Source organism: Engystomops pustulosus, chromosome 3 (genome assembly GCF_040894005.1).
Source record: "Engystomops pustulosus chromosome 3, aEngPut4.maternal, whole genome shotgun sequence".
NCBI classification, from domain to species: domain Eukaryota; kingdom Metazoa; phylum Chordata; class Amphibia; order Anura; family Leptodactylidae; genus Engystomops; species Engystomops pustulosus.
Window position 1 is genome coordinate 76,947,091 of NC_092413.1, and position 25,726 is coordinate 76,972,816.

Below are 25,726 nucleotides of genomic sequence, written 5' to 3' on the forward strand. Positions count from 1 at the left end.
GAAAGTAAAATTTGTTACGCACAAAATAAGCCCTCACACAGCTCTGTACATGGAAAAATGAAAAAGCTATGGATTTTTGAAGGTGGAGAGCGAAAAATGAGGGGAAAAACCCTGCGTCCTTAAGGGGTTAACTTACTAAAGTGATTTTGAGATATTTCTTCGGTTACATGTAGAGATGAGCGAACATACTCATCCAAGCTTGATGCTCGTTCGAGCATTAGCGTATACGAAACTGCTTGTTGCTCGGACGAATACTTTGCCCGTTCGAGAAAATGGCATCTCCTGCCGTTGTGATTTTTGGCGGCCAGAAACAGAGCCAATCACAAGCCAGGAGACTCTGCACTCCACCCAGCATGACGTGGTACCCTTACACGTCGATAGCAGTGGTTGACTGGCCTGATCAGGTGTAGGTGGAATAGACTAGCCCCTGCCCGCGCAGCTCGGATCATTCTCTGTCTGGATGCCGCTAGGGAGAGAGCTGCTGCTGGTCAGGGAAAGCGTTAGGGTGTTCTATTAGAATAGTGTTAGGCAGGAGTGATTCTACAAAAACCCAACAGCCCTTCTTAGGGCTACATTAATGTTTTATTTTACTTCTTTTTGGTTTACCTGTGGCTGGGCTTGCTGCCATTAGTAGTGCAGCTAGTACCATATTGTGAGTAATTTGCAGGGAGACTTGCTACCGTTGTGTTTAGCTCTTAGTGACACGCATATCCACCTTAAACACCAAAGTGGGACAATTTATTAGGGGTTTGATTTGAATTAGACAGAGTCTTCTGATTTATTTTTTTTTTACGTTTATTTCTTTTTATAACTCAAAGTAATCTGGCAAAGCAGTGTGCTTTCAGTGTAGGCTAGAAAATAGCCATAGGAGAACCCCAACGGCTTACTTAGGCCTACAATAGCGTTATATTTTACTTTTTTTTGTTTGCTTGTGGCTGGGCTTGCTGGCATTAGTAGTGCAGCTAGTAACATATTGTGAGGAATTTGCTGGGAGACTTGCAACCGTTGTGTTTAGCTCTTAGTGACACACATATCCACCTCAAACACCGAAGTGGGACAATTTATTAGGGGTTTGATTTGAATTAGGCACAGTCTGCTGATTTATTTTTTTTTATGTTTATTTATTTTTATAACTCAAAGTAATCTGGCAAAGCAGTGTGCTTTCAGTGTAGGCTAGAAAATAGCCATAGGAGAACCCCAACGGCTTATTTAGGCCTACAATAGCGTTATATTTTACTTTTTTTGGTTTGCTTGTGGCTGGGCTTGCTGCCACTAGTAGTGCAGCTAGTACCATATTGTGAGGAATTTGCTGGGAGACTTGCGACCATTGTGTTTAGCTCTTAGTGACACACATATCCACCTTAAACACCGAAGTGGGAAAATTTATTAGGGGTTTGATTTGAATTAGGCACAGTCTTCTGATTTATTTTTTTTATGTTTATTTATTTTCATAACTCAAAGTCACCAGGCACAGCACAAAATCCAGTTGTGTGCTGTCAGTGTAGGTTAGAAACTAGCCATAGCAATAGGATAGCATCATTTTGTTTAAAAAAAAAATAATAATTTAAAGTTTACATTTTAATTTGGAAAATGTTTAACCCAAGGGCTAGGGGTAGAGGACGAGGGTGTGGACGTGGGCGTCCAACTACTGCAGGGGTCAGAGGCCGTGGTCCTGGGCGGGGTGAGACACCACCTGCTGATGAGGGAGCAGGGGAACGCCGCAGAGCTACACTCCCTAGGTTCATCATGTCTCAAGTTACTGGGACTCGTGGTAGAGCACTGTTGAGGCCAGAACAGTGCGAAGAGGTGATGTCGTGGATTGCGGACAATGCTTCTAGCCATTTGTCAACCAGTCAGTCTTCCACGCAGTCCACCCATGTCACCGAAATCAGCACTCCTCCAGCTCCTCCACCTCAGCCTCCTTCCCCCCAGTCTGCCCCCTCCCAGCAAAATTTTGCATTTGAACCAGCATACTCTGAGGAACTGTTTTCTGGACTCTTCCCACAGTCACAAACCACTTGTCTGGTTGCTGCTGAGCTATTTTTCGATGCCCAGGTTTTCCACCGGTCGCAGTCTGTGGGTGATGATGACATTATTGACGTAGTGGAAGAAGTGTGTAAAGAGGTGTCGGACGATGAGGAGACACGGTTGTCAGACAGTGGTGAAGTTGTTGTCAGGGCAGGAAGTCCGAGGGGGGAGCAGACTGAGGGATCGGAGGATGATGAGGTGACAGACCCAAGCTGGGTTGATAGGCCGGGTGAACACAGTGCTTCTGAGACGGAGGCGAGTCCTATAGCAGAACAGGTTGGAAGAGGCAGTGGTGGGGCCAGACGGAGAGGCAGGGCCAGAGCTGGTGCATCAGCGCCGAATGTTTCCCGTAGTCAAGCTCCCGTGGCGAGGGCTAGATTTTCAGAAGTCTGGAGGTTCTTTAAAGAAACACCGTATGACCGACGGACTGTGGTGTGCAACCTGTGCCAAACCAGGATCAGCAGGGGTTCCACCACTACTAGCTTAACTACCACCAGTATGCGCAGGCATATGAATGCTAAACACCCCACTCAATGGCACCAAGCCAGTTCACCTCCGGCCGGGCACACCACTGCTCCTTCCCCTGTGTCATCTGCTAGTCAGCCCCCTGCCCAGGACCCCGGCCCAAACACCTCCCGTGCGAAAACCCCATCTTCGCCTCCACGATCCTCCACAGCATCCACCAGCGTTCAGCTCTCCATACCCCAGACGCTGGAGCGCAAAAGGAAGTATAGTGCAACCCACCCACACGCCCAAGCCCTCAACGTCCACATCTCCAAACTGCTTAGCCTGGAGATGCTGCCCTATAGGCTGGTAGAGACCGAGGCCTTTCGAAACCTCATGGCAGCGGCCGCCCCCCGGTATTCGGTCCCCAGCCGCCACTACTTTTCCCGATGTGCCGTCCCAGCCCTGCACAAGCACGTGTCAGAGAACATCATCCGTGCCCTGACCAACGCCGTTTCTGACAAGGTCCACCTGACCACGGACACGTGGATGAGTGCTGCCGGGCAGGGCCACTATATATCGCTGACGGCTCATTGGGTTAACTTGGTGGAGGCTGGGACCGAGTCTGACCCTGGGGCTGGTCATATACTGCCGACGCCGAGGATTGCGGGGCCTACCTCGGTCCAGGTCTCAAAGGCCTACTATGCCTCCTCCTCCTCCCACCCCTCCTCCGCCTCCTCCTCCGAATTGCCATCCGTGGGCATGGCGCCATCAGTCGGTAGCTCTAGGCACAGCAGCAGTGCCATTGCTAAGCGACAGCAGGCGGTGCTCAAACTGCTGAGACTAGGCAATAAAAAGGCACACCACCCAAGAGCTATTACAGGGCATCATGGCGCAGACTGATCTGTGGCTGGCACCGCTGAACCTGAAGCCAGGCATGGTTGTGTGTGACAACGGCCGTAACCTGGTGGTGGCTCTGCAACTCGGCAGACTGACACATGTGCCATGCCTGGCCCATGTGTTAAATCTCATAGTTCAGCGTTTCCTCAAGACATACCCCAAACTGTCTGATTTGCTCACGAAGGTGCGCCGCATCTGTGCGCATTTCAGGAAGTCCAGCACAGATGCTGCCACTCTCAGGGCAGCGCAGCACCGCCTCCAACTGCCCGCTCACCGACTGTTGTGCGACGTGCCCATGAGGTGGAATTCAACATTAACCATGTTATCCAGAGTTTACCAGCAGCGCGGAGCGATTGTAGACTGCCAGATGTCAACTTCCACCAGAACTGGTAGTCAGGTCAGTCAGCTTCCTCAAGTCTACAATGAGGAGTGGACGTGGATGTCTGATATCTGTCAGGTGCTGAGTAACTTTGAGGAGTCAACACAGATGGTCAGTGGCGATGCTGCCATCATCAGCCTCACCATCCTGCTGCTTGGCCTGTTGAAAAACTCTCTGGTCAGCATGAAGTCGGAAGCTTTGCGCTCGTCACAATAGACGGGGGAAGAAGATTCCCTTGTTGATCGCCAAAGCACCCTTAGTTCTGTTTCTCAGCGCATTTCGGAGGAGGTGGAGGAGGATGAGGAGGAAGAGGAGGAGAATGTTGGCGAGACAGAAGAGGGGACCATTGTTCAATCCTTCACTGTTCAGCGTGTATGGGCAGAAGAAGAGGAGTTGGAGGAGGAGGAAATGGAGAGGCAGGCCAGTGAGGGGAGTGAATTCTTGCGCGTTGGGACTCTGGCGCAAATGGCAGATTTCATGCTAGGCTGCCTATCCCGTGACCCTCGTGTTCAAAGAATTTATTCCAGCACCGATTACTGGGTATTCACTCTCCTGGACCCACGGTACAAGCAAAATCTTTCCACTCTCATCCCTGGAGAGGAAAGGAGTGTGAGCATGAATACCAGCAGGCCCTGGTGCACAAGCTGAAACAGTATTTCCCTTCTGACAGCGCTAGCGGCAGAGGGCGTACTTCTGCGGGACAAGTAGCGAGGGAGAGTAGGCGAGCAGGCAGCTTGTCCAGCACTGGCAGGGTTACGCTTTACAAGGCCTTTGCCAGTTTTATGTCACCCCAGCAAGACACTGTCACCTGTCCCCAGTCTCGGCAGTGTAGGGCTGATCTTTACAGAAAGATGGTGAGGGAGTACGTAGCTGACCATACCATCGTCCTAAATGATCACACAGCTCCCTACAACTACTGGGTTTCAAAGCTGGACATGTGGCACGAACTGGCGCTGTACGCCTTGGAGGTTCTTGCCTGCCCTGCCGCTAGCGTGTTGTCCGAGCGGGTTTTCAGTGCAGCTGGTGGCATCATCACCGATAAGCGTACACGCCTGTCGACTGACAGCGCCGACAGGCTGACGCTTATCAAGATGAATAAAGCCTGGATTTCTCCGGATTTTCATTCTCCACCAGGTGAAAGAAGCTCAACCTGAATAATGTATGCACTCCTCCTCCTCATTGTCCTCCTTCTCCTCCTCTTTGTACACTAAAGCAGAGGAAACTGACTATTTTTTTGCCAGGGCCAACTGGCTCTAGCTATAGTACTCTATGTATTTAATTTTTCTGGAGGACCACCTACCTGCTCCTCTGGTTTGAAAACTTTTTTGGACTGCCACATACAGGCATTCCATTTATTTAATTTTTCTGGAGGACCACCTACCTGCTCCTCTGGTTTGAAAACTTTTTTGGACTGCCACATACAGGCACTATCCAAATTAAATTGTCTCCATAGCAGCCTCCACACGTCGTCTTTTTAGCTGCCTCCACACGTTGTCTCCATTGCTACCTCCACACGTCATCGCCATAGCTGCCTCCAAAAGTCGTCCATATAGCTGCCTCCATACATGGTCTCCTTATCAAACGAACTGTGTCAGGCAGAATTTTGGGTTGTTTTCATGGCTTCCACATCAAACTTGTTAACTTTGTCGCCACCCTGCTGTGTAATCCACAAAATATACTGGCAAACTTTTATCATTTACCGATATTATTTCAGCGCTTCTTGCGCATCTGTTTACATTCCCCTCACCAGCCATATCCCAAACTTATAAGAACACTACTACACTTGATCTTATACAAAAGGTTCTTAGAAGTGCTGTTTGGGGAGTAGCCGAGAGACAGGGGCTTGGATAGGCGAAAGCTCGCCTGGCAGCGGAGCGCCAGCTCCATCCCAAGATCCAACTAACATAGTTTTAACTGCAGATGCTATCTAACCTCATTCGGTCACTCTGTCATGGCCATGCTGTTGCCCATAATTTTGGCATAATGGTACGATTCAGCAGCCTCAGAGGCATCCATGCATGCTGCCCCTGCTGTTTCCTGTCCATTTCCGTGGTGTTTCCATCCCTTTCTGAGGTTCCCAGGTGTTTGGCCAAGCTTCCCTGTGCAGAGCCTTGGTCCCCTTGAAAAATGCTCGAGTCTCCCATTGACTTCAATGGGGCTCGTTATTCGAGACGAGCACTCGAGCATCGGGAAAAGTTCGTCTTGAATAACGAGTACCCGAGCATTTTAGTGCTCGTTCATCTCTAGTTACATGTTGTACTTCAAGTTAGTAGTAAATTTTAGCTGATATGTTTTGTGTTTATTAATTAAATACATTTTCTTTTTCATTTTATAAGTTCTAAATTCTCTTCTATTCAGACAGTCTATCTAAATTAGTAAAAAAAATAACATTTCCAATATACCTGCTTTGAGTATTCATGATTTTTAAAATGTCTTCATATTTTATTTTGATTTCACACTGCTTACAAATCGAACATTGGTTTTCCGTATTTTTAAGATTTTAGATTGGACTTTTTGGGGAATCATTTTTGCATTTTTGACATTTTCGCAGTGGCACAACACATTTATTTTTTGGTCTATAGAGCTTGTAGAAAACTCATAATTTTTTTTACACTGTTCATCATGCGGGTTCAATGATGATTTTTTTGTGATGTTTGATATGTCAATTTCATATGTATTGGGGACATTTCTGTTAACTCCTTAAGGACGCAGCCAGTTTATAGCTTTTTTGTTATCTGGGCCATGGCATTTTTTTTTGCGGGATGAGATGCTTTTTCCAGTGTTACCATTTTGGGGTTGGTATCCCCTATTGTTGAAAATTTAAGAACTTTTTTTGAGATCAGGAGTAGAAAAGCATCAATTCTGTACTGGATTTTTTACTCTTTTTTTTTTTTTTTGCTGTTCACCATATAGCCTAATAATCATGTTCTCTTTATTCTATGGGTCGATACAATTACAGAGATACTATACTTGAATATTTTTTCTTATGTTTTACTAAATTTGCCAAATAAAACCCTAATGTGGGGGAAAATCTATCATTTTTGCATTGCTTTCTTCCAAGTAGCATAACATTTTTACTGGTACTGTACTAGTATGGGGCGGAGTACTAAAGGGTTAATCTATTAGTTTATTTTTTATTACAAATTTTTATTTTTTAAATTATTTGATAGCTTGTTCATTATAATACTCTGCTATACTGATGTTTTGCAGGGTATTATCACTGTCAGCCTATGCAATCGCATAGGTTGACAAAGTGCCTGTAAGGTCCTGTCTGTGGCAGGATCTTAAAGGCTTTTACTATGGACTGACCTGTAGTCCAGTTCCTCCAAAGAAAATGGAGTAACTGGAACTCATAATGTTGGAATGCAAATATGATATAGTGGGTATCAGCGAAACATGGCTGGACAATAGCTATGACTGGGCTGATACTATAGAAATGATCTTATAAATAAAAAAGGGGGAGGGGTTTGTTTATATTGTAAGCCTGGCCTCAAGCCTGTCCTCAAGACATCTTTATGAGTGGAGATAAGGGGAGGCAAAAAGAATAATAAAATATTATTGTTTAATACAAGACTCCAAATATAATGGAGGCAGCAGAGGAAATGCTGATAAGTCAAATGGATGCGGCTTCAAAGCAAGGTGAAGTACTTATCATGGGGGACTTCAATTACCCAGATATTGACTGGGTGGCAGAAATCCGCAAACCCTTCAAAGGTAGCAGGTTTTTGTCGCCAACAAAGACAATTACCTGTTGCAACTAGAACTGGAGGCAACAAATGGGGGGGGGGGGCACTGCTGGGCCTTATCCTAACCAACAGACATGACAGGGTATCAAAATTACATGTTGGGGGGAACCTAGGTAATAGTGATCATAATATCATTGATTTTGTATTACGCTTTACTAAGAGGATTAGTGGAGGGACAATGAACACAATTTAAACTTCAGGAGGGAAGGAACTTACAGGCATAAACTGGGACAATGTTCTCAAAGACAAAAGCCCCTCCCCCGCCCCAAAAAAAAAATCTGACTTTTTCACAAATATTCTAAAAAAAGGCCTGTGAGAAACACATACCATATGGGAAAAAGCATAAGCGAAACAAGAAAAAGCCAATGTGGTTAACTGGTCTTGGAAGGAGAGAAATAAGATGTGGAATTATGTAAATTCTCTTTGGAATGTAAATAGTTTAATGCAGGAAGCGGTATGGCGCCTCAAAATCAATAAGATGGACAAATCACCGCGGCCAGATGGCATACACCCCCGGGTTCTGCATGAGCTATGTACATTAATAGACAAACCATTATTTTTAATACTTGAAGATTCACTGAGGACTGGTTATGTTCCACAGAACTGGCGCATAGCAAATGTGGTACCAATATGCAAAAAAGGTTCAAAAAGCGATCCTGTAAACTACAGACCTGTGAGTTTGATTTCTATTGTGGGGAAATATTTGAGGATGTTGGATGTTGTATATCTGAACTTTTCAAGGGCATTTGACACCGTGCCGCATAAAAAGTTGGTACATAATTAATTAATGGCAGATTCTCAGTTTGGGTGGACGTTACCAGTGGATTGCCACAGGGGTCAGTATTGGGGCCACTTCGTTTTAATACTTTTATTAATGACCTTGTAGTGGGTTTAAACAGCCAAGTTGCAATATTTGCAGATGATTCTAAGGTGTGTAATGTAATTAATACTCGATTGTTTAGCATTACAGAGGGATTTGTGGAAGCTTGAGGAGTGGGCAGAGAAATGGTTGATGAGGTTCAATGTATATAAATGTAAAATTATGCACTTGGGCCATGGAAACAAAGTATAATTATGTTCTAAACAGTCAATTACTTGGAAAAATGAGCTGAAAAAGACTTGGGGGTATTGGTGGATGGTAAACTTAATTTTAGTGACCAGAGCCTATTGTGTACAGTTTTGGGCACCAGTGTATAAAAAGGACATAGTAGAACTGGAACAGGTGCAGAGGAGAGCAACCAAGATTATTAGGGGAATGGGGGGACTAGAATACAATGACAGTTTACAAAATCTTTTTATACATAGGCCTGTGACCAGAACAAGGTGGCATTCTCTACACCTAGAGGAGAGGCGATTCTACCATTAACACAGACAAAGGTTCTTAACTGTAAAAGCAGTGAGACTGTGGAACTCTCTATGCCGCAGGAGGTTGTTATGTACGTGTTCAAGAGAGGCCTGAGAGAAAAAATATCACGGGTTATGGGGAAAAAACATTTGTTAAATTCTTAAAGGTTGGACTATGATAAAGAGCGCTAAGGTGTTAAAAAATTCTCTGGAATTCAAAATGTTCCATATATGGCTGGAGAGGAGGGGAGGGCTGTAAAACCAATAAAGATGTGCTTAGGCAGAAGTCCACCTGCGTGACCAAGTAAAACTAAAATTAACTTTATTCCATTGAGTTAAAAGCAAAGGTAAATACAATGGTAGTGCTGTTGACGCTTTTCAGATGAACAATGTCCTGAGTTGCAAATCATTAATCTGATACCATGTGCACAATACACAGGCAAACTGCATATAGTAAATTTTGCCCACAGTTTGTGACCAGAAAAATAAAGATCCACTACTTATAGGTTAAACATTAGTTCACCTCCCTTAATCAACAGAATCTATGTCTATTAGAAATATAGCAGATCCCTTATGAAACTTGGCAAGAAACGTGTCGGATCTTAGACTTGCTTAGGAGTGCTAGCTGTAGGTAGTTACAACATTGGGTGGAAAAGTGAGGCGTTGAGTGTCTTAATATCCAAGAATTAGCACTCACCTGTTAGGCTCCTCAGACTATTGTTACTATTACAGCGTAACTAGCCTACGATAACATCAGTCCCAATCTTAGGTTGCTCTTAGAAGTGCTGTACTTGAGATGTACTTCTTTTTATTGTTGTCAGTTGCATTCATGGTGGAGGAACATATAGCTGTATTTTTGGCTCCTGTTTTATTATATGCAATAACTGTTATGTTTTAGCCAGTTACCTCCCCCTCCTTACAAATGTCAGTGAATTCAGAAAAATAAAGAGCAATCTTTAAAATATGTAATTAGTTCCTGACATTTCCGCTTTAAACTTGTGTCAAAGGCAAAGGAAAACATTTACTGCACAGAACATTTTGGGCACTTCAGGTTTTCTACTGTTTTAGTATGTATAAGTGTCCCTTGTTGACTGCTGCCCTTGATGTGTAACTGTAACTCATATTATTTCCTTCCTACATCCACTAGTAAGGACATAATGATGGCGAGTCTACAAAAATAGTTCTAATCTAATTAACAACTACAATAATTTCCATTCTAATTGCTTTCAATCTTTGTTTTTGTTACCAGGAAGCAGGGCACTGTAAAGCATACAAATGCAGATTTAATTGTGGGATGTGATGGGGCCTTCTCAGCTGTAAGAAAACAATTCATGAAAAAAATACGATTTAATTACAGCCATGTTTATATCCCTCATGGATACAAGGAATTGACAATACCTCCTAAAAATGGAGAGGTAAGTTTTTGAAGTACGGTATATACTCTAGTATAAGCCCACCCAAATATAAGCCAAGGCACCTACTTTTACCACAAAAAACTGTAAAAACCTATTGACTCGAGTATAAGCCTAGGAGAGGCAATTTGCCTAATTAAATTACTGTTAACATTAGTGTTTACAAAATGCCTGGTGTTAACAAATGCATTAACATTGCATTTACATCGCGTTTGGAAACAGAAATGTTAACAATAATGTAACTAGGCAAATCACCTCTCCCCAGCTGTTGTAATGCATTTCCAAATGCAACAAAAATGCCACGAGTGAACTTGGAAGTAACCAATAAATTTAAAGAAAAATGTAAATGCAAAAAAAGGTTAATGTGCAAAGTTGTAAACATTTAAAGCATGTGAAATAATTCCGCTTTACATGTTAAAACAGGGTCCATGAAAAAAAAAATCCTTCCTTTGCACCTTCTCTGGACCAGATGCAGATTTGTGCCAAAAAATAAGCAAAAATAAGCAAAAGAAAAGTCATACATAAGTTAAAAGTTGCATGGAACATTTGGAAAATAAAGATACACAAGGCACACTGCAGACCAATGTGTACATGAAAAATAAAAACAAAAAACGCAAAAACAACAACAATGACAATTTACCTAGCAGAAATAAAGATACATGTCCCCTTCAACCACTTTCAGACTTAATAAAGTGCTGACACTAAAGTTCGGCCACAAGACAGGAAGTCCTTGCATCATATTTCACAATACAAGGACTCTTGTTCTGTACAAGGTGTGCAGTCTGTTGGATCGGGTCAACATATGGGTTGACTGTTATATTCCATATATTGCCTTATCTTTACTTTTTGATTGGGAAATTTGAATTAACAGCAGAACTCTGCTAATTATTGAATCATTTGAGAACTACATATCCTACTACAATAGCTAACTTCATATTGGCTTCTATTGCCATTCATTTATTATAGCTAAAAGAGCACATTTTATCGAATAAGTAGGGAGTGTATAAATTAAAATACAAGGCTCCCTGAGGCGCTCGTGTGATGTAGCTCAGGGCAATTAGCATAACTTTTATAACTCTATTCCCTAAAGGTTTTTTAATTTCCTTCCCAGATGCAACACACAATAACTGAGTCGTCCAAGAATTTCTGAAGGTGGCAGAAGAGTGGTGGTAGAAGAGAGATGTATATAATGTGAACAAGAATGGAGAGAGTGTTGTGCCTTTACCCTCTAACAACCTGGCCCTTTTTATTTATTTTTTTTCCATTTTTCATTCCTCTTCTTCAAAAATCTTTTTTATTTTTCGACATTAAGAGATCTGTGATGGCTTGTTTTCTGTGTAACAAATTGCACTTCATAGTGATGGTATTTAAGTTTCCATGTTGTTTACTGGGAAGCGGGAAAAAAAATTCTAAAGACAGCGAAAATGGTGAAAAAATACATTTGCGCCGTTTTCTTGTGGGTTTGGATTTTATGGCTTTCACTCTTGGCGCCAAATGACATGTCTACTTTATTCTTTGGTCAGTGTGATCATGGGGATACCAAATTTGTGTAGGCTTTTTAATGTTTGAATGCATTTACAAAAACTAAAACCTCCTGTACCAAAATTTGGCGTGGGGGGGGGGGGATTTTGCCATCTTCTGGCGCTAAGAACTTTTTCATACATCGGTGTATGGATCTGTGGGGTGGTGTAATTTTTTGCAACTTTTGATGATGTTTTCATTGCTATTATTTTTAGGATTGTGTGACCTTTTGATCACTTTTTATAGATTATTTAATATTTTTCCAAATGGCAAAAAAGTGCCATTTTCGAATTTGGGCTCTATTTTCCATTACAGGGTTAAAACGCAGTGAAAAAACGTTGTTATATTTTGATAGATCAGGCATTTTCGGATGCGGCGATACCTAATGTGTTTATGATTTTTACTGTTTATTAATATTTATATCAGTTCTAAGGAAAGGGGGTGATTTTTTTTTTTTAACGTTAGATAACTTTTTTTAATTTTACTATTTTTCAGACTCACTAGGGTATTTTAACCCTAGGTTGTCTGATAGATCCTTACATATTCGGCCATAATACAGTTATGGCGCTTATGTGGTGCTTATGGCTCTCTCAGACAAAAAGGTTCTGACCCCTGCTGTAGGGAATCGATGCACCCACCAACAGCCTCCTTCAGGTGAAGTAGAAGAACCCTTTGAAAGGACTCCATTAAGGCTATTGGTCTAAAGTTACAAATAAATGGAGCAGACCCAATTGCACTGGAGTGGATTTAAATTGGATAGGGAGGTTCTTCCCACACTTCTACCACACATGCAGACAACCAGATATCCACAAAAACACAATAGGTGATGCAAAATATGTTTCTTTATCAAAGCATATGTATACAATATGACACATACCAAAAACTGATACTGTGCATGATGTAAAGTACATATTTACATATGTTTACATATTTCAGTACAATACGAGGACTCTTGTTCAGTACGGGCCGATCTAATCCACCTAGCTAGGTCCCTGCTAAATGTTTGGAGTGGATTGCTGTACAGTCTAATGGACTTTTGAAGGACTACTAATGGACTTTACATTTATGCACATTATCAGTTTTTGGTATGTGTCATTTTATAAACAAATGCTTTGATAAAGAAAGATATTTTGTATCACTTATAGTGTTTTTGTGGATATCTGATTGTCTGCATATTGGACTAAAGTTGCCATAGTCATACGTTTTTTTGTAATATGCATGAGACTTTCCAGATATTTGGCACTGATTGACAGCTCAGACAGTAATTAAACAGTTCAACAAGTACCTGGTATAATTCTTTTGAGAGGGACTTTAGTATCCATGGACAGATGCCATCGGGCCACTGGCTTTTGTTTCATGGCCGCTAATACAGGATTCACCTCATTGGCAAGTTCACTCGACTTTTTGTTGAGTTGGGAGTGGTGTTGTGGTTGACTGTCTGCTCTTGGGTAGCCCTCTGGTGGTTGTTTAAGTGCCCATCTAAGATCTGTTGAAGAATTCATTCATACTTCTATTTTTGTCACCTTTCAGAGCTGTGTGTTAATTTATTTCCCATGCCTGTGATCTTCCTCAGGCCTGCCCAGACATCTTTTCTGTTATTCATACCCAGCTTGGTTTCTAGGTTTTTTCCATGCCTTTTTCCAAGCTTGGATTTTTATTTTCAGTTCAGATGTAAAGTATTACACCACCCCCCTTCATTTTTCCTGCATCCTCCTCTCTACTCTAATTACCCGATTCCCTGGGATTTTATACTATTGTCATAAAAGGGGTTGTAAGATGGCCTACATTGCCCCACACGTTTTAGACAAACAAAAGTAACTCTATATATGAATTGATTGTTATCAGCGATTATACGTACTTTTAAAGATAATGTAATCTGAAATTATAAGGTCATATTTTGTTTATTCTACCCCATCTCCTGGTAAAAGACATGTAGACTGTCTCCAGCACTTTCCGCGCATGCATGTTCCTCCGTCTGTGATCCGCGGCCACTAACACACTCCCTGTCTGCATGCACATGAGCTGCACAAGAGATAAAGCTTGTTCGTAGCAGCCGTTTTAGTATACAGTGCATTATGTGCACAAGCACACTCTGCTCCATGGGAGCAGAGTATGATGGGACTTGAAGTCCCGATGCGGAGCACCGCGGTTATCTTTGTTTCTCGGACCTGCCATGCAAGGATAAAAAGGTACTTTTGTGTTATAAAAAGTAATTTCACACGCATTGAGGTGCAATATTTTGTACTTAGAGGAGTAGTGGGTGCACTGATAACTCACTGGATTTTTATTTTGGGCTTTTGGGACCGTATAACCCCTTTAAGCCCATTGTGAAGCCATGTCTCTGTGAATGCTAGCAAACTGAAGTTCATGTAAAAATTGTCTGCAAAGAGCAGTCACTATCAATTTTGTTGTTTATGGCTCTGACGTTCATCATAATAAATGAAAGGACCAATGTTTTATGTGCTTTACTTTATTTATTTTTCTTCTGGATAACACAAATCTGTCTGTAATTAAGATTTATTGTTTATCCTGGTTCTTATAACAATCCAACAATTTTAAAATCCAATTGTCACAGAGACCAAAAAAAGTTTGACTGGGGTTACAATAATAAAGTATACAGTTCTGACTTACATACAAACTCAACTTAAGAACAAACCTACAGACCCTATCTTGTACGTAACCCCGGGACTGCCTGTATTGATTTAGATTTATTGTACTGATTAATACGTACGCGGTGATACCAAATATGTACTTTTTTAATGTTTTATATACTTTATTTGCATTTTATGTGTAACTGGGGAAATTATGGGACTTTTATTTTATTTATTAATCTAATTATTGCTACTACTATTACACTTGCTAAGTTACATACAGCCGGGTCCAACCAGGAGGTGGAACCCGGCAAAGCCAACAGCCTCAGGGCACTCGCCGATTCCCAGAGCTGCAGCGGGAGGGATCGGATCCTCTTGTAAGCTCACCGGGGGGATCCGATCCACGGCGGACACACTTACATGCTGCGGTCATGCTTGACCGAGGCGTGTAAGGGGTTAAACACCCGGGATCAGAGGAAATTAGCTCCCAAAGTCGAAAATGGCACTTTTTTGCAATTTTTTTAAAATATTTAAAAATTCGATAAAAAGTGATCAAACACTAAAGACTCCAAACACTAAAGGATGAAAAAGTTATTAGTGCCAGAAGATGTCAAAATTTGTACAGGAGGTTTTAATTTTTTTTTAAATATGAAAACATTATAAAACCTATACCAATTTGGTATCCCCATTATCGTACTGACCCAAAGAATGCCTTTTCCAGCATGATGGAGCACCTTGCCATAAAGCAAAGGTGATAACTAAATGGCTCAGGGAACAAAACATAAGCAACAAAAGACCCAAAAGACTGGTACAAGATCCAACAAGGTGGGGGGGGGGACTTCTGGACCTTACCTTGACCAATAGACCTGACAGGGTATTAAAATTACAGGTTGAGGGTCACCCAAGTAAGAGTGACCACAAGACTATTCACTTTGAATTAATCTTCAATATGAGTTTCAGAAGCGGGGCAAAGCGAACTCTGAACCTCAGAATGGCAAATTTTCAACAGCTGAACCTTAACCCTTTAACAACCCGTAACATAATAGCATGTCCAAGTCGGCTGTGGGTGCATAGAGAGGGCTAACGGGCTGAGCCCTCTCCATAGCCAGTAAGTCTTTGCTGCATATGGTTAACCCGCACATCGCAAGCGGCGGCTTCAAAGAGATGGCGGCCCGTGGACACCACAATCTTGTTGGAGATCATCACTCCCTGTGACCTCTTTGGGGAGCGGCAATCCATTGCCATGACATCCGCGGGTCTTCCGAAGACCTGAGGCTGTCTCGTTTTAATCCATTCATTACAATGTGTGATCAGCACATTCTAACTGATATAAATGTAAATAAACAGTAAAAGATCAGTATAAAATAGCGCCCAAAGTCGAAAATGGGAAATCAAAAGTCACAAAAAATTACACCAGCGACAGCTCCTTAGACCGAAGTATAAAAAAGTTATTAGTGCCAGAAGATGGCAAAATTGAAAAAAAAATTGTACAGGAGGTTTTAATTTTTGTAAATGCATGAAAATATTATAAAACCTATACCAATTTGGTATCCCCATGATCGTACTGACCCAAAGAATAAAGTAGACATTTGGGGCGCACAGTGAAAGCTGTAAAATCCAAGCCACAAGAAAACTACGCAAATGCATTTTTTCGCCATTTTCACAGCATTTGGATTTTTTTCCCCTCTTCCCAGTACACAGCATGGAATATTCAATACCATCACTATGAAGTGCAATTTGTTACGCAGAAAACAAGCCATCACAGACCTCTTCAAATGTAAAAATTTAAAAAGTTATAGATTTTTGAAGGTGGGAAGTGAAAAATGGAAATCATTAGGGTTAAATTTATAGGGTTAAATTTGTTGGCAACTGTTATACATGTAGATGTAAAATGTTGCTTCAGTGTAGCTATATTCTAAAATTCCACAATAGGAAGATAAAGACACAATAGAAATGGACTTAATCCTTGTGATGTCACTATAGATAAATGTCTTTATATTTTCCTTACCAGTTCGCCATGGAACCGAATTATTTGCACATATGGCCAAGAAACACATTTATGATGATTGCATTACCCAATTTGGTGAGAAATCTATTTACCAGTTTGTTTTACAGTAAAAGTATAGAAACAAAACTCATCGTAATAACTCCTTAAGTATTTGCATTATTGATTAAATATGGTTACCGTTGTTGGGCTGTGAATATGCAAAAGTTTAATTAATCCCTTAAGGATGCAAACATTTTGTAGCTTAAGGCTCAGTCCCATTTTTTGGATTCTGACATGCGTCTCTTTATATGGTTATAACTTTTGAACTCTGTTATTTATCAAAGTGATTCTGAGATGGTTTTTTCTCCACATGTTGTACTTCATTTTAGCGGTAAATTTTGGCTGATAAGTTTTGGCTGGTAAGTTTTGTCTTTATTTACAAGAAAAAAGAAGAAATGATGAATTTTTTGAAAAATTAGCCATTTTTGAAATTCGAAATCCTTGCTTTTTCAGATAGATAGATTTACCGCCTAAATAAGTTGCTGAATAACATTTCCCATATGTCTACTTTACATTTTCATCATTTTTGAAATGTCTGGTTAATTTATTTTGATGTCACGCAGCTTACAAATAGATTATCGATTTTCCGTATTTTCAGAATTTACTATTTTGGTGGATAAATTTTGGGGTCGATGGCTGGCTTGTTTTTTGCGTGACATGTTGTATTTTGCATCAGTATTATTCTGGAGTACATATGTTTTGTTGATCACTTTTTATTGCATTTTTTGTGGGATTCAATAGGTAAAAATCATAATTTTTGCCAGGTTTTTAAAGTTTTTTTTACAGCATTCATCGTACGGGTTCAATAATTATTTAATTTTATTCTACAGATTGTTACGGACGTGGTGATACTTATATATGTGGGGTTTGTGTTATGATTTCAACTTTTTTGAGCGTTATATGTCTCTTTATATGTTTTGGGGCTTATGGCCATTTTTATTGATTTATAAACTTATTTTTTATTGAATAACATTTTTTTAAAACTTTTTTACTATTTACACCATGGGACATGAACAAACCATCATCTGATTGCTTGTTCATGATAATACTCTGTAATACTGGTGTATTGCAGGGTATTAGCAGTGTCAGCCTATGCACATGCATAGCTGACAGTGTGCATTTAAGATGACGTCACTGACACCATCTTAATGGCATTGCCTTCAGGCATCTCTGGGGTCCTGATCAGACCCCAGGGTTGCCATAGCAGGACTTATCAATCTGAGCTGGGTCACTCATACACAGCAGCTGGGGGATGGTGCAGCGATTGATTGCTTCTGCTTGTCAGGGACAACACAGTGATCACCTATTCTTGGCTTACACTGGACAGGACAAGGCTGAAGCAGTGCATAATTAGGGTGAGAAAAAGCGCTGAGGTGCGAGAGAGCCTCATTATCATAATTTTATAATGTTTTTTTCAGCAAATCCACTTGGCTCAGGGATTAAACAAGCTATGTTTCTGCATCAGTGTAGCTACAGCATTTTTAAGGTATTATTTGGTTTATCAATACAAATGGTAGATTTCCTTTAAGGCACCCATAAAGAGAACCCATCATCAGGATTTCACATTTTCACCTAGTGACAGGTTCCCATAGTTTTTTTAATACTGATTCACAATCTGCTTTTACATTAACATTACTGGTTCCACTCACTTTAAAAGTTAATATAATTTAAAAGTCTTTAAAAGTCACAGAATCATCATTATTATCTACAGCACTTACAACTTCCCTCCTCCCTCCCCTTCTCACCAATGCTGACCCGAGCTGATTAAAATCCTGATCACAGGTTTGTAAAAGAGTGCTAAATTAAAGATCATCAAAATTTAAGTAATTGTATGAAACCGGTTTGGTAGGGGTTGCTTCTTTCGGTGCTGAGTACAGTCAGAGCCGTAACTACAGGGGTAGAAGCCTATGACAGCCGCTAAACATCCCGCAGCATCAGTGGGCCTCAGGCTCTGGGGTATTTTGTACGGATGTGTGTTTGTATATGCTGCATGTCTGTATTTGGTATTGTATGTATGTGTGTATATGTGATGCGTATATGCTTCATGGGTTTATATGGTACATTATGTATGTGTATGTTTATGTTGTATGTGTGTATATCGTGTGTATATGGTGTATGTGTATGCATATAAGTATATAAATGTGTGTGATTGTAAATAACATGTGAGTGTACAAGTATAAGTATATGTATATTTTAAGGGGGAAGGAGGGCCCCATTCAGAAATCTGCTCTGGGGCCTTGCCCCATGAGTTGTACTGCACTCTACATAATTATTTTGCTTCCTATTTTTTCAAGCAGTGGTAATTTTGGTACCTTATCTTGTGTCAGCCCAAGTTAAATTAGAGACTCGGTAATGGGCAAAATCAGAAGGTCTGCCGAGTGCTTCGGGGCTGCCCTGTCCTGGACAGTTAGAGCCCTTACGAAATAGCATTGTAAAGCAGTGTATTGGACTTGAACTAGCAATTAGAGCATCGCTGGTTCAAGTTTGTATAAGTAAAAAGAGTTACAAACAATAAGTTTAAAACATTAAAATAAAAATAAGTAAATAAATGAAAATATATGCCCCTAAAATATTACTTTCCCGTACTAACAAATAATAAAGTATAAAAAACACAAATAAATAAAAAAACAACCCCACATATTTGGTATTAGTGCGTCAGTAACAATTGAATAAAATAAATAAGAAAACAGAATGGACCCGTGTTATAAACACCAGAAAAAAAACAAAAAAAGTTCCAAACATAGATATTTTTAATTAATACCCTTAAATAATGCTCTAAAAAGTTATTAAAAAATGTTACATACTCAACACAAATAAGACCCGTAAAAAGAACTCTTCTCGCAAAAAGTTAGCATCTGAATAGATGTTGATGCAAAATTAACCAAATTAGTTTTTATTCAGTAAAATTGAATTAAGTACACAAAAAACTCAAATATTTGTTATTGCAGTGTCCGTGACAATCTGTATAATGAAACAGAATCATTACTGGACCCACACAGTGAACCCCGTAAAAAATTTTTTAAAAAGTTCCAAAAATATCATTTTTAATTAATACCCTTTAAAAATGCTCTGAAAAGTGTTTTAAAAAATGTTAATTGCTCCAAAATAAGACCATTAAAAAGAACAATTCTTTTTGTAAAAAAATAAGTTCTTAACCAGATTTGTCAGCTAGAACATAAAAAAGTTATGCATTTGAAAATTTGGTGATTCTAAAATTAACAAATTTTTCCAAATTTTCGTAATCGTAGCGATGGTATGGTGAATGGACAAAAAATAAAAAAGAATCTTACCAAAAATTATTTTTCAAAATATTTTTCATTTTCTCCACCATCAAACTTTGTGGAGCCTTTTTTCATTTAATCCACTGTGAATGTTTAATTTTCCAATTGTCCAAAAACATTACAATTTGTAGACCACACCTCCATTTTGTTTTGACCCTTATAAAACACCTAAAGGGTATACAAACTTCTTAAAAGTGCTTTTTCATATAATGAGGGGTGTAGTTTCCATAATGGGGTAATTTACTAGTCTAACTATTATTTAGGCCTCTCACAGTAAATTGAGCAAGTCCCTCTAAATACAGGATTGAAATTTCCCCCCCAAATGGCACCCAAATTCTGAGCCTCATAACATTCTAGTAAAATATGTGGAATCTTAAAAGACCATGCCGAGATAAAGCAGACATTTGGGAAATGTAAGTTATGAATTAATTTGTGTGCTATGACTATCTGCATCAAATGTAAAGAATTTAGAACTTTGAAAAATGAAGAATTTATATTATCCAAATTTTTTTTACTTATTTAAAGTACAATATGTACTTAAAAACATAAAAACAAAATGTTCTTAAATAAAAATAAATCAATAAAAAAGCCCCATAAACATATAAAGAGTCATACAACGCAAAAAAAGTCTAAATTATTACACAAACCTCACATTTATAGCATCACTGTGTCTGCTATGACCCCTGGAATAAACAATGAATTATTGTTGAACCCACTTGATTAACACTAAAAAAATTTAAAAAAATAAATAAAGGTTTAAAACCCACCAAAAAGTAATGACGTTTACCTGTTGCATCCCACAAAAAAATGCAATAAAAAGTGATCAAAAAAAGTATGTACTTCAGAATGATATTGTTAAAAACTTCTATATGTTGCCCATAAAACAAGCCATCAACCAGATCTGTAGCCAAAAAAGTCAAACTGTTATGCCACCTGGAAGATGGCGATGCAAAAATTATCGATTTTTTTCCCCTATATTAGGTTTTATTTGGCAAATTTAGTAAATCGCAAGAAAAAATATGGTAAAGTATGGTATCCCCGTAATCGTACTGACCCATAGAATAAAGATAACATGACTATTTGGATGTATGGTAAACACCCCCAAAATATAAAAATCCAGTACAGAAAGGATGCTTTTCTACTCCTGCCCTCAAAAAGTTAATACATTTTCAATAATAGAGCATAGTAACCCCAAATTGGTAACACTGGAAAATGCATCTCATCCCGCCAAAAAAATTATGTCCTATGGCCTCAATAACGAAAAATCTAAAATTTTATAGCCCACAAAAGGGACCAATGAGAAAACTAAAATCCTGGCAGCTGCAGGTGTTTCTTCCTTTCTGCGCCTCGCTGTGCCCCCATAAAACAAGTAATGGCACATGTGGTGGTGGGGGGGTCTCTATACTTGAGAGAAATTGCATAACAAATTTTAAGATGGGTTTTCTCTTTTTATCTTTCGGAAATGTGTACATTTTAGGGCTAGATGAACGTATTACCAACAAAATTTGATTATTCTAAATCTCACCTCCATTTTCATTTAGTTACTATGAAATTCTCAAGGGGTTAACGATCTTCCTAAAAGCTGTTTCTGATAGTTTGAGGGGTGCAGATTCAAAAATGGGTTGATATATAGGGGGGTTTTAATGTTTCATTTACCACTAAAATGAAGTAAAAAAAAAAAGGAAAAATAATCGCTTTGATAAGTAACAGTGTTCAAAAGTTGTATCCATATAAAGTGACGTAAATTAGAATATAAAAAATGGGCCTGAGCCTTAAGCTACAAAATGTCATTAAGGGGTTAAATAAGTACTTATTTAACCCTTATAATCTCCATTTTCACATACATTTATTTTCTTTCACAGGACAAATCATTTACATGTACTCTCTTTATGCCATTTGAAGACTTTGAAAAGCTTTGCAAAGCAGAGGAAGTAATGGGATTCTTTAAGACACATTTTCCAGACTCCATAAATTTAATTGGATCGTAAGATTTAAGTTTTCATTTATAACTTCTTTTGATATATGCATATACTATATTTTGCCAAATAAAGCTGCATACGATTTTTCAGAAGTGCCTTAAATATATTATGGCTTTCTAGCTTTTCATTTGGTGACGTAATCTCTGGAGAAATTTCACCCCATGCTTCTAGAAGCCACTAGTTGGATTTGCTTGATGGGCACTTTTTGCGTATTATACGGTCAAGCTGCTCCAATCTTCCACTGTCCAATGTCTGTTCTTTTACCCATATTAATATTTTCCTTTTATTAGCCAGTCTCAGTTACAGCTTTTTCTTTGTCAATCTGCCCTGAAGGCCAGCATCCTGGAGTTCCCTCTTCACTGAAGAGGTTGACACTGGCATTTGGCAAGTACTATTTAAAAAAAACTGCCAGTTGAGGACCTGTAAGGCATCGGTTTCTCAAACTAGAAACGTCAATGTACTTATCTTGTTGCTTAGTTGTGTAGTGGGGCTTCCCACATCTCTTTCTACTCTGGTTAGAGCCTGTTTGTGCTCTCCTCTAATGGGAGTAGTACGCACCGTTGTAGGAAATCTTCACTTTCTTGGGACTTTGTTGCATGAATAGCCTTTATTTCTAGGAACAAGAAATGACTGTGGAGTTTCACATGAAATTTCTTTTTTTTCTGGCCATTGTGAGCGTTTCATAGAACAAACAAATGTGATACTCCAGATTCTCTACCAGTTCAAAGGACAGTCTCATAGATTCTCTAATCAGCCAAACTGTTTTCAGCTTTGCTAGCATACTTACCCAAGGGTTTTTTAAACATAAATTAGCCATCTTTAACCACTGGAGTGGTGGTTGTTGGAAATGTACCTATATACACCTATGTAGATATTTCTAAGAAATTTCTAAGAGACCCCAAACTTTAGAGTGGTAGTGTATATGGTGTGTTTGTATGTGTGTGTGTATTTGATCTGTGTATACTATGGGTGTGTATAAGAAGTATATATGGTGGGTGAGTGGGTAGCACTTCTGGGTTCCTGGGTTATAGTCCCACCCAGGTCAACATTAACAAAGAGTTTGTATGTACTCTCTGTGTTTGCGTGGGTTTCCTCTGAGTCCTCTGGTTTCCTCCTATACTCCAAAACATACTGAAAATTTAAACAGAAGAATGGATACAGGTAATAGGGTTTTTGGGAAGATTAGAATCATCCCTAAATGTAAACCGGGGCCAAATGTGTGGCTCTCTATTCGGTCACCCTATATGGTCACACACTTAGTCATATTAGTCCTCAATAGCCAATATTGAAAACAAATGTACCCCTCAAGCAGAGGGGAAAGAAAAGGACCGACTAAAAAGGTGCATATGAAACAAGAAGTCTTTATTGGTGACACTTGACACTTTATCAGTAAAATGCAATAAAATCATGAGTGGTGGGATACAAAAGAGAGAAGAAGCAGACCGATCTGGACAGGATGGAGTAACAAGTAAATAAAGGAGAGACATTGGTAAGAGACTGGCCAAATGCAGGCATGGTGCCTACTGTTAGACCATGTTTGCAGTATAACCTATAATTGTTTGAAAGAAGGGTTTCAGCTCTTACCAGATCATTAAAATTCCACTGTCCAGGAAGGGCCGCGTCCCCGACGTACATTTCGGCTCGGGATGAGCCTTCGTCTGGGGGTGGCGTCTTCCTGAACTGGGGTCAGTATATAAAGAGGGGATGAACCAATGAGGATTATAAGAAAGATTCACGTGATTGCCGGCTCACGGGTCACGTGATGCGGAGCCGCGAAATCGCAGCCAGCGTGATCACGTGGCTCAGTATCGCGAGAACGCGGGACGTGCATCAGACTATGGGCTGCATGCCTAACGAGTGTCTGCAGGGAGCATGCGCAGAGGCGCCCCCGAAGGAGGATGTCTACTAAAGGTACTACATGGATGAATTAGATTTACACATTAAGAGTTGTGTCACAATGTTAATGTCTAATGGCGACACAATAGGTATAAGTGTCGTATGGAACAGTGTTGGTTAAATGAGTATATGGTAACCACCTAAAAAAAGGTATGCCCCCTACCAAAATGTTATAAATATAATACATACTATTTGCAATATAAGTGCAAGATATACAAAAATTGGTGATATATGACTTATAGAGTAAATGCAACTAAAGTGACTTGTGCATAAAATAATTGTGCCTTATGTATGTATAATAATTACAATAATTACACATTCATATATATATATATACATTTAAAATTACATACACATAGATGAAAACATATAAATGCCATGTTAAATATTGGGAATATAAGACAGAATGACGGGTACATATAGTAAGTACATATAAATGCACATTATGCAAAAATTATTAACATGTAGGTACATCATATAACATGTATATATGAAAATGCCATATGCATCAAAAAATACATTGCCATTAGCATTTATGTACACAGGGACAAATAATGGTTTGTTAAAAAAGTATGAACATTATACACCCAATATGACCAGCTGGAATTGATTATTTATACAGAATATTAAACATAAGGCAATATAATTTTACCCTGTAAGGCTAGTGCCTTGCAATTAGCATAACGGTTAATGCATATAATAGATATGGCAAAATGTGTGAAACATAAATGTTGAAAAAGAATGGTGGAGGGAAGAGTGGGGGAGGGGTGTGAAAAGTGAGGGAGTGAGGAAGTGATAGTGAGGGGAGTGGGGAACCGTATAGGGTTGATTTTAAAATCTAGGCATTGGACACAAATATAAGGTACATTGCAGTACGTAGTACTGACCTAGAGGCTAAAGAGAAAATGTTAGTGTAAGAGACAAGGTTGAACATCTCGTAGTAGATTCAGTCCTAGTCGATCACAAACTTGTATCGAAGGTCATCCCAACTTCAAAGTTCATTGTTCTTTATAAAGCATGTTGAATCGAAAATAGTGGGAAAATTCACTGAAAATATAAGAATCAACAGACAAGAACAGTTAAGAACAATTAAATAAAAACTGGTGTGTTGAGACGCCAGTGTGTGAATGTATAGCACAAAACCAGTAGGGGGGAGTGAATAATTGTGAAATGAAAGGGATTGGAGGGTGGTACCTATTGGAGAAATGGAGCAAAACTAAGGGTCTCATTTAGACCTCTTGGTTTGAGGGTATGTAGGGTCCAAATCCACTGAGTTTCTCGTTGCGCTAATATTTTCTGAATCGGACCACCTCTAATGCCTAGGTCTACTTTGTCGATACCGCATACCCTCAGGAGACTCGGGTCAGAATTATGTTTCTCCTTAAAATGGAGTGCCACTGGTTTACCCTCAAAGTCCGCATGACTCTCCAATGTAGCTTTTATATCTCGCTTATGTTCCCTAATGCGACCTTTCATGGCGCGACTTGTCAGGCCAATGTAAATCAAATTACACGGACATTGGCATAGTATATCACTGCTTTGGTTTTGCATGAGATACTATGTAAGATGTTATATACGTTGCTTCCTGAGGAATCCGTAAATGTATTTTCTTGCTCCACATTGGGGCATGCAACACAGTTGCCACAGGGTTTACATCCATCTGCTGGTCGATCTGCCCCAAAGATGGTACCGGATTTACCAGATGTATAGTGGCTTCGGACAAGAATATCTTTTAAATATCTTTTGTGCTCTTTTAGCTGTTACTGAGGGGTAGGGTGTGACATATTTGCCTACTATTGGGTCCCCCAATAGAATTGGCCAATATCGTGCCAGTATTTCATACCATTGGGAGTTATAATTTGTAACAAATCGCGGCCCTTCCTGGACAGTGGAATTTTAACATCATAACGATCTGGTAAGAGCTGACACCCTTCCTTCAATCAATTATAGGTTATACTAAAAACGTGGTCTAACATTAGGCACCATGCCTGCATTTGGCCAGTCTCTTACCAATGTCTCTCCTTTATTTACTTGTTACTCCATCCTGTCCAGATCGGTCTGCTTCTTCTCTCTTTTTGTATCCCACCACTCATGATTTTATTGCATTTTACTGAGTGTCAAGTGTCACCAATAAAGACTTCTTGTTTCATATGGACCT

General features: G+C 39.7%; 1 protein-coding gene across 4 annotated transcripts in view; it reads left to right on the plus strand.

The window, feature by feature from the left end:
- KMO (kynurenine 3-monooxygenase) overlaps nucleotides 1-25,726 on the plus strand; it is a 191,393-nt gene that overhangs the window by 116,803 nt on the left and 48,864 nt on the right. For all 4 annotated transcript variants that reach the window (XM_072141155.1, XM_072141157.1, XM_072141154.1 and 1 more), the window contains 3 exons: nucleotides 10,091-10,256; nucleotides 16,377-16,448; nucleotides 21,556-21,677. In XM_072141155.1, coding sequence (XP_071997256.1) covers nucleotides 10,091-10,256; nucleotides 16,377-16,448; nucleotides 21,556-21,677 — 360 coding nt within the window. The remainder of the gene's footprint in view (nucleotides 1-10,090; nucleotides 10,257-16,376; nucleotides 16,449-21,555; nucleotides 21,678-25,726) is intronic.